This window comes from Larimichthys crocea, chromosome XV (assembly GCF_000972845.2).
Source record: "Larimichthys crocea isolate SSNF chromosome XV, L_crocea_2.0, whole genome shotgun sequence".
NCBI classification, from domain to species: Eukaryota; Metazoa; Chordata; class Actinopteri; family Sciaenidae; genus Larimichthys; species Larimichthys crocea.
The window spans coordinates 7,019,996-7,033,275 of record NC_040025.1 but is presented as its reverse complement, the minus strand read 5'-3'; the positions used below and the strand labels follow the sequence as shown (position 1 = coordinate 7,033,275).

Below are 13,280 nucleotides of genomic sequence, written 5' to 3'. Positions count from 1 at the left end.
AAAAAAATAACTTGTGGTTAGACGTGTGGTTGCTGTCTTTACGAGGCGTTTCAGCATTGTTTGGTTTGGAATGTGGCGAGCAAGCCGAAGCCAAGCAATAAATTCTTGTTGAAAAATGAAATCTGCCATTTGCTGTGCATTTCTTTCAGTTAAGGCAAAGTGGCACAAATAACACCAGAGAGAGACGGACAGCAGTCAGGCCAAAGTTTCTTTTATTAAGCACATGGAGGTGACATCTGGACCACGGTAAAAATCTCAACATTTTTCGAGTGAACAACTTTAAATAGAAGTGAACACAGAATATGTTGAAGTTTAAGAACTGGACTCAAATCTAAACTGCAAGTAAAACATGAGAACCCTGTGAACACACTGCCTCTCTAGTTCATTCCTCATTATGGATCTGATTAATTAACAATATTAAAAACCTCTGTTAATAAATGGAACCCAAATTAGCTTGTTACAGTCAAAATGGATTACGCTCAGCAATAAAACACAGGCTACGACCGCCCAATAAATAAGTTAACCTGGAGATACAGCTGAAAATCTCGTATATCATTAGGTCAGTGTAAAAGGCATTAGAAAATGAACAGGACAGTCAATAAGCTACACCTGTTATTTACAACATACAGCAGAATCCTGTTATTAATAGACAAGTATTACAAACTGTATGTACAGACCTAGCTCTGCCCAAATGTACAGGAGACTGAACTCCAGCTAGAAACTATATACAGTCAGTAGAAGGATGGTGACACGTCGTTTAGAAGCAACATATAAACACGTGTAGTCGTGAGAGGATATGAGAACATGCAAGTGTTGGATTTGTCCACAGTAGGAACTTTATCTAAACTGTGTCTGGAATTAAGTTCACTGATTATATTAACTGTGGATGAATTTATTCATTTATTTACAAATGTAAATGCTTCAACATCTAAAGGCTGAAAGCTCTAGGAAACCAGTAAGTGGACAGAACCTGGCTCTGCATATCTTGTGAATGATCTGCTCGTGTAGTTAATAGATGCTTAATAACACACTGTGAGGCGACGTTCACGTGTGTATTCATAGATCCTTGCAGCCTTCTTATGCTGTGTTATTAACATTTAATGAACTGTTCACGAACGCTCTGTGGCAGGTCGTTCTCAAACACATTCAAATGTCCTCCATTAGTGGTTATAAAACCATTTAATAAGGGCTTATATGCTGCTTATAAATGCTAAACGCAGGTGTTAAAGGAGCAGTGTGTTGGATTTAGTGGCATCCAGTGGAGTAGTTGTTGATTGCAACCCCCTCGCCTGACTCTCTACATCCTAGCATGGAGGAGAAACTGGTTTCTGTGCTGCTGTCGGAACATGGCTGAGGCGTCTGTGGATATAAAACACTAAAAACAAAACAGTTCTTGTTTTCAGGTGATTATACACTAATGAAAACAGAGTTATGATTATTATAATACATTTCTGCCATATTCTGTAAATCCGACACACTGGACCTTATGAGTAAATAGTTATAAAAAGGACGTTTAAGGAATCGAGGCCAGTATAATATTTGCATATTTGCAATAAGTGTAAACACTGGACGAACAGAGCTAGAAAGCAGATGGTTAAAAGTTTCCTGGAAATCAAACTATGTGCAACACGAACAATGAAAATATTACACACATCAACTCATGTATCAGTAACTACTCAGTTATTACTTGGAACAGCTTTAACATTCTTACATATCTAGTGCAGCAGACATTCACTCCCGTATGAACTCAGTTCACTGACGTCTCTGCGTCTTCACACAACAGAGAGGAAGTTGGAATGTTGTGCTACTGTTGCTAACGGAAAAATAACAATAGCTTTAAAACATTTACAAGGAAATGGGCCCAGGATCAAGACTGCCTCTGGGAATTTGTTTGTACCATTTATGGTTGATATTAAGACCACATGCCCCCCTTTCCTGGATGTTTGGGCGTCTCTCCACTCTGGTCAGTCAAGTCTGTCTCCTCATGCTCAAAAAAAAAAAAAGAAAAGACATTACACCAATTTTTTGGCCTCAAAAAAGCTCTTGAGGTGCTTCATCTGCCAAATGCCGGTGACGATGAGGATGAGTGTCTGAGCGATGGACCACCAGAGGACGCGCTGGTTGGTGCTCTCGCTCGTCATGCGGAATCGCTCCTCGCGATACTGCAGAAGACAAGACGCACAAAGAAGTCTTTAGAGCAGTGTGATGGCACAGACTTGGTGTATTTGTGTTTTGTTTTCTTCACTGACCCGCTGGTAGTTTTGCTCCTTCTGGATCTGTTCCACCTGGTCCAATAACTGTCGGACTCTCAGCTGCAGCTCGGTGAGTTTATCTTTAGCTGCGATTTCAGGATAGTTGTTGGTATGTTCTCCGACCTGAATATCCAGATGCACTCTCTGCAACGTTGGGAGAACAGACAGTTTGAAATGCTTTTACTCTGTGCGCATTAAAAAGAAATTCAAGTTGACTGATAGAGGCGTGTGGCTCATTTCATCCTGAATTATCCTTTAAAACTGAACCAGGCTTCAGTAGTTTCATAAAAGCTGGAAGGCTCTAGCACGAGCCAAAGAGGAACAAATCCAAATCACTGTGCACAGCCACTGTGGCGAACGCCGGTGCCTACGAATTCTCTGCACGTGCATGAACGCATTGTAAGTGAATGGTGTGCCGTGACTGAACATACAACGAACATAACATAAAAAAGCTTGGTGGAGGTCTGCGCTCTTACAGTAATTACTTCTGACTGTGCAGAGACTAAAGATTTATCATTCAATGAATAAAAACGGATTATTATTATTTAAGGCAACGTTACACCTGAAGAAAGTCCTGAACTGAACCGTGCCCACAAATACTGGTACTATCCATATATTCAGACATTTCTGGAGAATGTTTCATTTCACTTTGTGTGTTTTTGAGATACATCTAAAGGTTTGTGTACAAGTGCCATTTACCTCCCTAAGACTTCAGACAGCAGAAATGGACTGTACCTCTGTATCTGTTGTCAGCTGATGACCTCGCTCTATTCCTCTGCTTTAACATTTTTGTTTATCTTAAAATTTTAAATAAATGACTAAGTGTTGAAACCTAATGTTCAATTCAATATAAGATGCAACATGGAAATAAACGCTTTGAAGTATCAAGCATACATTTTATAGCAAAGATACATTTTATTTCTACAAACTTATTTCTGTTTAAACATCTGTCTGTCTCCCCCTCATGTGTTCAAAAAGATTTCTGGTCTTTTCATTTTATTTAAACATTATTTTATTTGCAGTGTTCACTGGAATCATGTGCAGATCATTCTAATTTGATCTCGGTGCAGCCTGTGTCAACATGTGATCATACTGACTCGTGCACAGTGCGGCAGTCGAGAGGAAACTTTGTTTATAGAGCGGAGGTGGAGCTAAGGCTGAAAACTAGTCTGACCTGGTTCTAAAGTAACTTCAGCCTTATCTGAACCTCCTTTGGAAAACAGAATTTTCTTTCATAATCCTGGTTGAGCAGGTAACTCTGCTTCATGGGGCAGCCTTTAGTACAGAGAAACAGGCAGGATTTATTTGTTAAGGTCCCTGTGTGAATGCAAAATATAACTCATCCATTCATACCAGCTTCCCTCCTGCAAACAGAGCCATCTTGGTGGAGTTGGAGTGCAAGCAGATCTGATGTTCTCCAGGAGTGTGGGAGGTGAAGGTGAACCGCCCGTCTGACCCATACTGACGAGAGAGGATGATCTGGGAGAGCGAAAAGAGAGAAAGACTTCAGATTCTATTATATATATGAGTGAGTGTGTGTGTGTGTGTGTTTTAACAAACCACTTTGTCTGTCCTTACCTTTGTATCTGGATCCTTGATCTCAACATGCATCCCGAGGCCGGGTGTGGCTGGGAGGAAGGAACTGGACTGCTTGTCCCACAGCTGAGTCCTGTATTTTCCTGCAAAGCAACACAGACACAACAGATCGATCATCACGCCGTCACTCTTACTTACACATCCTGGTGAGAGCTCCCCAAAAGCTGACGGATGTGAAACTAAAACAAGGAGCCGAAAGACGCTAGAACGCTCAACAGAAACTGAAGGAAATAGCATTGTTAGTGATTACATCACATAATCTGCTAATATATGTTTATATTTTCCCCATCAGCTGCTAAATATCTGTATCAGCCTTAAAATGATCCACAATCAGTCGGACTGCACTTTAAATGTTTAATTCTGAAAGCACAAAACATTCTGCAGCTGGATTCACCGACAATCAGGACATCCCATCCCTGGACACACTGCACACTGTGTGGATGCACACTGTGGATGCACACTGTGGATGCACACTGTGGATGCACACTGTGGATGCACACTGTGCAGCGCCATCATTGTAGTTTTTAGTCGCAAACATACAGAACAGTGAAGTGATCTAACGAGAACACCAGAAGCAGCATGTATGGATCTGCACTGTGCTGCAGACAAACATGCTGTGTGCTAGAGATATTATATAGTATATTATTAGATTTCTCTCTCTGTACCGCAGCAGCTCTGCTGGAGCCAGCTGTTACCGAGCGCTGCTCCGTGGAGCTAACACCGTGAACGCACCGATCACCATGGTCTCGTCCGGGATCTCCTCGATGAAGCACTTCTTCTCCGTCTCTCCGATGTGGAAGTACAGCGCGTCACCTGGACACATCCAGGCGAACATTAGGAGAAGTCCAGCGGCTGCGGGGGCAGAGAGCATCATGGAGCTTTCACGCACTTCACGCACATCAGCGAAACGAGCTGAGGCCAGCAGACGTGACGTCGACCGCCTCTGCGGAAGAAGGAAGGGGGATTTCCTGAGGCAGGGAGCGGAGTCTGCCCTGAACGCAGCCTGTCAGGCAGAGCTCAGCTTTATGTGTATACATGCATATTGTTATTTACATATTTATTTTTGTCTGTTTTCTTTATTTCATCGTGTGCGGGTAGTGCCTCTTTATTCATTTTATTTTTATTTTCATTGTTTTCTGTCTTTCTATTATCTACTCCATGTGTTGTTCCGTTTCTGTTGTGCTACTTATTGTGTTCCATCTTGCTGTGCAGCACTTTGGAAACTGTGTTTGCTAAAATCGTGCTATATGAATAAAGTGGATTGGGCTCGGGTTGGTTTCAAGTCAAGTCAACTTTATTGTCAGTGTTGAAATGGTGTTTCCCTCATATCCCTGGTGCAAAGAGCAGTATACATGAAATATAAAGTATACACAAGTTAAAAGAGAAAAAATATGGCAAACATAAAAGATATAACTGATCATAATAAACTGCTGGATGTTTGCTAATCTTCTGTACTGTCTATCACTATATTTAAGTCAAGTCAACTTTTATTGTCAATGCTGCCGTATGTTTCCCTCATATCCTTGGTGCAAAGAGCAGTATACATGAAATATAAAATATATTTCAGTATAACAGTATATATAGGGCAAATATATCACAATCAGAAATACTTTATTAATCCCCGCAGGGAAATTGTGTTTGTTACAGCAGCTCCCAAACGGTAAGTGAGATAGTAAGTGATAGCACTGGATTCAGATTAGGTAAGAGGCGTCCCACGTACCACTACATCAGTCCACACCCGGTGGAGGTCAGAGTTCGATCTTCTTTAATGTCATGTGTTTTGTAAATAAAATATAAAGCTGATACATTTGTTACCAGTTATTTTTAAAAAACTAAATATGATATTGGTCTAGGGGAAAAAGTGCAGCTCAACAACGTGTCTTCTCTGTAGATGTGCTGTGAGTCGGAGGCAGGGTGTGTGACAGTCTGAAGCTGCCTCTGGAGGAGGTGGAGCTCAGCATGGGAGTGTCCACAGACTTTGAAACATGCGGTGAGCATCGTTGTCATTATTCTGACTATTTGATTCCATGTAAATAACGACACATAATGTCTAACGTGTTCTTTCGCTGGTTTTCTGATGTCTTCATGTGTTCTCCTGTGTTGCAGATCGAGGTGGGGGCCACCAACGTGCGTGGTGGAGTCATTATATTCGGCCACAGGGAGTATCCAAACCACGCACGCACAATCCAAATCCCAGTCCGGCTCCGAGTCCAGTCCGAGCCCGGAGAAATCATCCAAGGTGGTATCAGAAGAGGCCGCCAAGAAGATGCACACCTCACCGTGTCTCTGACACTGAGAAGAAGTTCTCCTCCTGTGAAATATCTTTAAGAAAAAAAAGAAAAGAAAGCAGTCCTCATGTGCAAACTGATCGAGCAGTGAAGCGATCATTTCCACAGAGCCACGTGGAGCTAGGATTGCGTCATTTTAAAGTGTATTTGCTTAATCCTCTTCACTTTTGTGCCCTTTGCTCTTTTAAGCATTAAAAAGTGGCATTCAGTACCGAAACTAGTTCTACCTTTTTTAACAGTAGTGTGTTTACTAACCTTTAGTGCTCTGACGTCCTTCTCATGGAAATCTCTCCTACAAAGGTTACAGGTCCAAACATGCTGAGTGGAAAAATGAGTGCCACTGATAGTGAAGGTTTGTTTGTGCTGATGTGATCTTTTCTACCTTTCCAACCCAACCTGTGACAGTGCTGAAATGTGCTTGACTGTGTACAGTGTCCCCAGTCGGCGGCCCACTCAGTACAATGTACCGTTTTTTGTTGTACAGATTAAACAGAACTTGATTTAATAAATCATCGATCCCTTTATAAGGAACATAGTATTGTTTGTATTGTTTCGTATGGTGTGCCAAATGTGTCAAACTTATTCTTGATATTAACAAACCCGAGAGTAAAGTGAAGACGGCCTTCTGTTTGTGTGTAACAGTCCTGTGTCCATGCTGTGCTGCTGGTTGCACTGTTTAGAGGTGAGAGGGGGGGTGGGTGAATCTATGCAAAGTGGTGATTCTGTTCGATTTTTACACTGCAGCTGTCACGGTGTCGCAGTGTTTTCTCTTACAAGATGTCACAAAGGTCAGCGTGTTCCTGTCTCCCATGAAAAGTGCTTTCATTGTTCGATCTCAAAACAAAACAAAAAAAATAACTTGTGGTTAGGACGTGTGGTTGCTGTCTTAAGAGGCGTTTCAGCATTGTTTGGTTTGGATGTGGCGAGGCAGCCGAAGCCAAGCAATTAATTCTTGTTGAAAAATGAAATCGCCATTTGCTGTGCATTTTTTCAGTTAAGGCAAAGTGGCACAAATAACACCAGAGAGAGACGGACAGCAGTCAGGCCAAAGTTTCTTTTTTAAGCACATGGATGGTGACATCTGGACCACGGTAAAAATCTCAACATTTTTCAGTGAACAACTTTAATAGAAGTGAACACGAATATGTTGCGTCTTTAAGAATGGACTCAAATCTAAACTGCAAGTAAAACATGAGACCCTGTGAACACACTGCCTCTCTGTTCGTCTCATTATTTGGATCTGATTATAACAATATTAAAAACCTCTGTTAATAAATGGAAACAAATTAGCTCGTTACAGTCAAAATTAGCATGCCCAGCAAAAAAACACAGGCTACGACCGCCCAATAAATAAGTTAAACCTGGAGACACAGCTGAAAATCTCGTATATCATTAGGTCGTGTAAAAGGCATTAGAAATGAACAGGACAGTCAATAGCTACACCTGTTATTCAAACATACAGCAGATCCTGTTATTATAGACGAGTATTACAAACTGTATGTACAGATAGCTCTTCCCAAATGTACAGGAGACTGAACTCCAGCTAGAAACTATATACAGTCAGTTGAGGATGGTGACACGTCGTTTAGAAGCAACATATAAACACAGTGTTGTTGTGAGAGTATGAGACATGCAAGTGTTGGTTGTCCACAGTAAGAACTCATCTAAAATGTGTCTGGAATTAAGTTCACTGATTATATTAACTGTTGAATGAATTTATTCATTTATTTACAAATGTTAATGTTCAACATCTGAAGGCTGAAAGCTCTAGGAAAGCAGTAAGTGGACAGAAAACCTGGCTCTGCATATCTTGTGAATGATCTGCTCGTGTAGTTAATAGATGCTTAATAACAAACTGTGAGGGGACGTTCACCGTGTGTTTCATAGATCCTTGCAGCCTTCTTATGTGTGTTATTACCATTTTGAAACTGTTCACGAACGCTTTGTGGCAGGTCGTTCTCAACACATTCAAATGTCCTCCATTAGTGGTTATCAAACCATTAATAAGGGCTATATGCTGCTTATAAATGCTATACGCAGTGTTTTAAAGGAGCAGTGTGTTGGATTTAGTGGCATCCAGGGAGTAGTTGTTGATTGCAACCCCCTCACCTGACTCTCTCCATCCTAGCATGGAGGGAAGAAACTGGTTTGTCTGTGTGCTATATAAAAGACTAAAACAAAAACACGTCCTTGTTTTGTGTGATTATACACTAATGAAAACCGAGTTTATTATTACTAGAATTATATATACATTCTGCATATTCTGTAAATCCGACACCACTGGACCTTTGAGTAAATATTTATAAAAGGACGTTGAAGGAATCGAGGCCAGTAAATTTTGCATATTTGCAATAAGTGTACACTGGACGAAAACAGTGCTGAAAGCAGATGGTTAAAAGTTTCCTGGAAATCAAACTAGTGCAACACGAACAATGAATGAAATATTACACACATCAAACTCATGTATCAGTAAATACTCAGTTATTACTTGGAACAGCTTTAACTTCTTACATATCTAGTGCAGCAGACATTCACTCCCGTCTGATCTCAGTTCACTGACGTCTCTGGTCTTCACCCAACAGAGAGGAAGTTGGAATGTTGTGCTATGTGCTAACGGAAAAAAATAACATAGCTTTAAAACATTTACAAGGAATGGGCCCAGGATCAAGACTGCCTCTGGGATTTGTTTGTAACATTTATGGTTGATATAAGACACATGTCCCCTTTCCTGGATGTTGTGGCGTCTCCACTCTGGTCAGTCAAGTCTGTCTCCTCATGCTCCAAAAAAAAGAAAGGAAGACATTCACACAATTTTTTGGCCTCAAAAAAGCTCTTGGGTGCTTCATCTGCCAAATGCCGGTGCCGATGAGGATGAGTGTCTGAGCGATGGACCACCAGAGGACGCGCTGGTTGGTGCTCTCGTCGTATGCGGAATCGCTCCTCACGATACTGCAGAAGACAAGACGCACAAAAAAGTCTTAGAGCAGTGTGATGGCACAGACTTGTGTATTTGTGTGTTTTGTTTTGTTCACTGACCCGCTGGTAGTTTTGTTCCTTTGGGTCTGTTCCACCTGGCCCAATAACTGTCGGACTCTCAGCTGCAGCTCGGTGAGTTATTCTTTCGTGCGATTTCAGGATAGTTGTTGGTAGTTCTCCGACCTGAATATCCAGATGCACTCTCTGCAAGTTAGGAGAACAGATAGTTTGAAATGCTTTTACTCTGTGCGCATTAAAAGAAATTTAAATTGACTGATAGAGGCGTGTGGCTCATTTCGTCCTGAATTATCCTTTAAGCTGAACAGGCTTCAGTAGTTTCATAAAAGCTGGAAGGCTCTAGCACGAGCCAAGAGCAACAAAATCAAATCACTGTGCACAGCCAATGGCGAACACCGGTGCCTACGAATTCTTTGTACGTGCATGAACGCATTGTAGGTGAGATGGTGTGCCGTGACTGAACATACAACCGAACAAACATAAAAAAGCTTGGTGGAGGTCTGCGCTCTTACAGTAATCACTTCTGACTGTGCAGAGGACTAAAGATTTATCATTCAATAAAAAAACAGATTATTATTTTTTAAGGACATTAGATCTGAAGAAAGTCCTGAACTAACCGTGCCCACAACTACTGGTACTCTTCATTATATTCAACATTTTGGAGAATGTTTCATTTCACTTTGTGTGTTTTTGAGATACATCTCAAGGTTTGTGCACAAAAATGAATCCTTTAAGACTTCAGACAGCAGAAATAGACTGTACCTCTGTATCTGTTGTCAGCTGATGACCTCGCTCTATTCCTCTGCTTTAACATTTTTGTTTATCTTAAAATTTAAATAAATGAATAAGTGTTGAAACCTAATGTCAATTCAATAAAGATGCAACATGGAAATAAACGCTTTGAAGTATCAAGCATACATTTTATAGCAAGATACATTTTATTTCTACAAACTGTCTCCCCCTCGTGTTCAAAAGATTTCTGGTCTTTTCATTTTATTTAAACATATTTTTATTTGCAGTTTGTTCAGGAAATCATGTGCAGATCCTTCTAATTTGATCTCGGTGCAGGCTGTGTCACACAGTGTGTCATACTGACTCGTGCACAGTGCGGCAGTCGAGAGGAACTTGTTTATAGAGGTGGAGCTAAGGCTGAAAACTAGTTGACCAGGTTCTAAGTACTCACCTTATCTAATAACCTCCTTGGAAAACATTTTCTTTCATAATCCTTGTTTGTGCAGGTAACTCTGTTCCTGGGGCAGCGTACGGACAGAAAAACAGGCAGGATTTATTTGTTAAGGTCCCTGTGTGAATGCAAATATAACTCATCCATTCATACCAGCCTTCCCTCCTGCAAACAGAGCCATCTTGGTGGAGTTGAGTGCAAACAGATCTGATGTTCTCCGGAGTGTGGAGGTGAAGGTGAACCGCCGTCTGACCCATACTGACGAGAGAGGATGATCTGGGAGAGCGAAAGAGAGAAGACTTCAATTTATTATATATATGAGTATGAGTGTGTGTGTGTGTGTGTGTTTTAAACAAACCACTTTGTCTGCCCTTACCTTGTATCTGGATCCTTGATCTCAACATGCATCCCGAGGCCGGGTGTGGCTGGGAGGAAGGAACCGGACTGCTTGTCCCACGCTGAGTCCTGTATTTTTCCTGCAAGCAACACAGACACAACAGATCGTCATGACGCCGTCTCAATCTTACTTACACATCCTGGTGAGAGCTCCCCAAAAGCTGACGGATGTGAAACTAAAACAAGGAGCCGAAAGACGCTAAAACGCTCAACAGAAACTGAAGGAAATAGCCGTGTTAGTGATAACATAATCTGCTATATATGTTTATATTTTCCCATCAGCTGTTAAATATCAGTTCCGCTTAAAGTTACAATGATCCAATCAGTCGGACTGCACTTTAAATGTTTAATTCTGAAAGCACAAAACATTCTGCAGCTGGATCAGGGACATCCCATCCTGGGACACACTGCACACTGTGGATGCACACTGTGGATGCACACTGTGGATGCACACTGTGGGCACAGTGTCCAGCGCCATCATTGTAGTTTTAGTCGCAAACATTACAGAACAGTGAAGTGATCTAACGCAGACACCAGAAGCAGCATGTATGGATCTGCACTGTGCTGCAGACAAACATGCTGTGTGCTCGACATTATATAATATATTAGATTCTCTCTCTGTAACGCAGCAGCTCTGCTGGAGCCAGCTGTTCCGAGCGCTGCTCCGTGGAGCTAACACGGTGAACGCACCCGATCACCCATGGTCTCGTCCGGTCTCCTCGATGAAGCACTTCTTCTCCGTCTCTCCGATGTGGAAGTACGCGCGTCACCTGGACACATCCAGGCGAACATTAGGAGAAGTCCAGCGGCTGCGGGGGCAGAGAGCATCATGGAGCTTTCACGCACTTCACGCACACGGCGAAACGAGTGAGGCCAGCAGACGTGACGTCGCCGCCTCTGCGGAAGAAGGAGGGGGATTTCCTGAGGCAGGGAGCAGAGTCTGCCCTGAACGCCAGCCTGTCAGGCAGAGCTCAGCTTTATGTGTATACATGCATATTGTTATTTACATATTCATTTTTGTCTGTTTTCTTTATTTCAGTGTGCGGGTACTGTGCCTTTTTATTCATTTTTTTTTAATTGTTTTTGTCTTCTTTCTATTATCTCCTTTATGTGTTGTTCGTTTCTGTGTGTAACTTATTGTGTTCCATCTTGCTGTGCAGCACTTTGGAAACTGTGTTTGCTAAAATCGTGCTATATAAATAAGTGGAATGGGGTCGGATTGGTATCAAAATCTCCTTTTCACCCCGGCGGGGTGGTATCCGTGTCATCCTCAAGCTCGGGTCCTCTACCAGAGGCTGGGAGTTTGAGGGTTCTGCGCAGTATCTTCGATGTTTCTAGGACTGCACTCTTCTGGACTGAGGCTTCAGATGTTGTTCCTGGGATTTGCTGGAGCCCCTCTCCCAGTTTGGGGGTTACTGCCCCAAGTGCCCCACTACGCGAGGACCACGCAACCCTTGACCTTCCACATCCGTTCCAGCTGCTCTTTCAACCCTTGATACTTCTCAAGTTTCGTACACATACAAAGATATGACTGTGCATACACAGATATAAAACTAAATAACAAGCTCAACAGATAGATAAACATTTACATGTGCAGATAAAATATATATATTAATATGTACACCTATACACACACACACACACACACACACACCACACAAGACTACTGCAAAAGTTACAAGCTGCATACTGCAAGCTGTGCTTGTGACATTGTATATATATTTATTATTTTAATACTTGTTTTTTTCTTTATATTGTATTCTTTATATTTTTTTAAATATTTTTTTACTTAATGTTTATTCTGCGCCAACTACACCCAAGTAAAATGTGTGCATGTTTGTGTATATGTGTGTGTGTATGTGTGTGTGTGTGTGTGTATATGTGTATGTATGTGTGTGTGTATGTGTGTATATATGTGTGTGTATGCGTGTTTATATATGTGTGTGTGTGTGTATGTGTGTGTTTTATGTATATGTGTGTGTATAGTGTATGTATATGGTGTGTGTGTATATGTTGTATGTATATGTGTGGTTGTTGTATATGTGTTGATATGTGTGTGTGGTATATGTGTATTATTGTGTGATGATATGTGTATGGATGTGTGTGTATGTTATTGTTGTATGCTATGTGTGTGTGTATGATGGTTTGTGATGTGTGTATATGTGTATGTATAGTGTTTGTATGTATATGTGTTTGTTGTGTGTGTGTGTGTGTGTGTGTTGTTGTATGTGTGTGTATATGTGTATGTATTGTGTTGTGTGTGTATATGTGTATGTATATGTGTGTATGTATATGTGTGTGTGTGTTATGTGATGTGTGTATTGTGTATGGTGTGTATTGTTATGTGTATGTGTTTGTATGTCTGTGTGTATATGTGTATTTGTATGTGTGTATTGTTGTGTGTATATGTTGTGTATTGTATTATGTTGTGTGTATATTGTGTTCTTGTATATGTATGTTGTGTACATGTATGTGTGTATATGTGTGTGTGTTTTAGTTGTGTGTGTGTGTCACGTCAGCTGAGCTCCTGTCAGTCGCGCTCCGGGCTCACAGCCTTCATTTCCTGAGCTA

At 41.4% G+C, this 13,280-nt stretch overlaps 1 protein-coding gene and 1 pseudogene across 1 annotated transcript; both read right to left on the bottom strand.

The window, feature by feature from the left end:
• Window positions 1-195: 195 nt before the first annotated feature.
• On the bottom strand, window positions 196-4,854 carry tmed4 (transmembrane p24 trafficking protein 4). Its single transcript, XM_010749257.3, has 5 exons — window positions 4,581-4,854; window positions 3,831-3,931; window positions 3,606-3,731; window positions 2,250-2,396; window positions 196-2,162 (listed from the first exon to the last, which is right to left on the bottom strand). Exons 1-5 carry the CDS (start codon window positions 4,720-4,722, stop codon window positions 2,013-2,015), a joined length of 666 nt encoding a protein of 221 aa, XP_010747559.1. The 5' UTR covers window positions 4,723-4,854; the 3' UTR covers window positions 196-2,012.
• A 3,853-nt stretch (window positions 4,855-8,707) lies between these two features.
• On the bottom strand, window positions 8,708-11,559 carry LOC113747717 (transmembrane emp24 domain-containing protein 4-like; annotated as a pseudogene).
• Between the last annotated feature and the right edge of the window lie 1,721 nt (window positions 11,560-13,280).

What these genes read in the sequence shown, in the direction of transcription:
- tmed4 (XM_010749257.3), bottom strand. Translation starts at nt 4,722, where the DNA reads ATGATGCTCTCTGCCCCCGCAGCCGCTGGACTTCTCCTAATGTTCGCC. An exon ending in TCAAGGATCCAGATACAAAG is followed by an intron (nt 3,732 to 3,830) that starts GTAAGGACAGAC and finishes TCGCTCTCCCAG; the next exon opens with ATCATCCTCTCTCGTCAGTA. An exon ending in TGTTTGCAGGAGGGAAGCTG is followed by an intron (nt 2,397 to 3,605) that starts GTATGAATGGAT and finishes CCAACGTTGCAG; the next exon opens with AGAGTGCATCTGGATATTCA.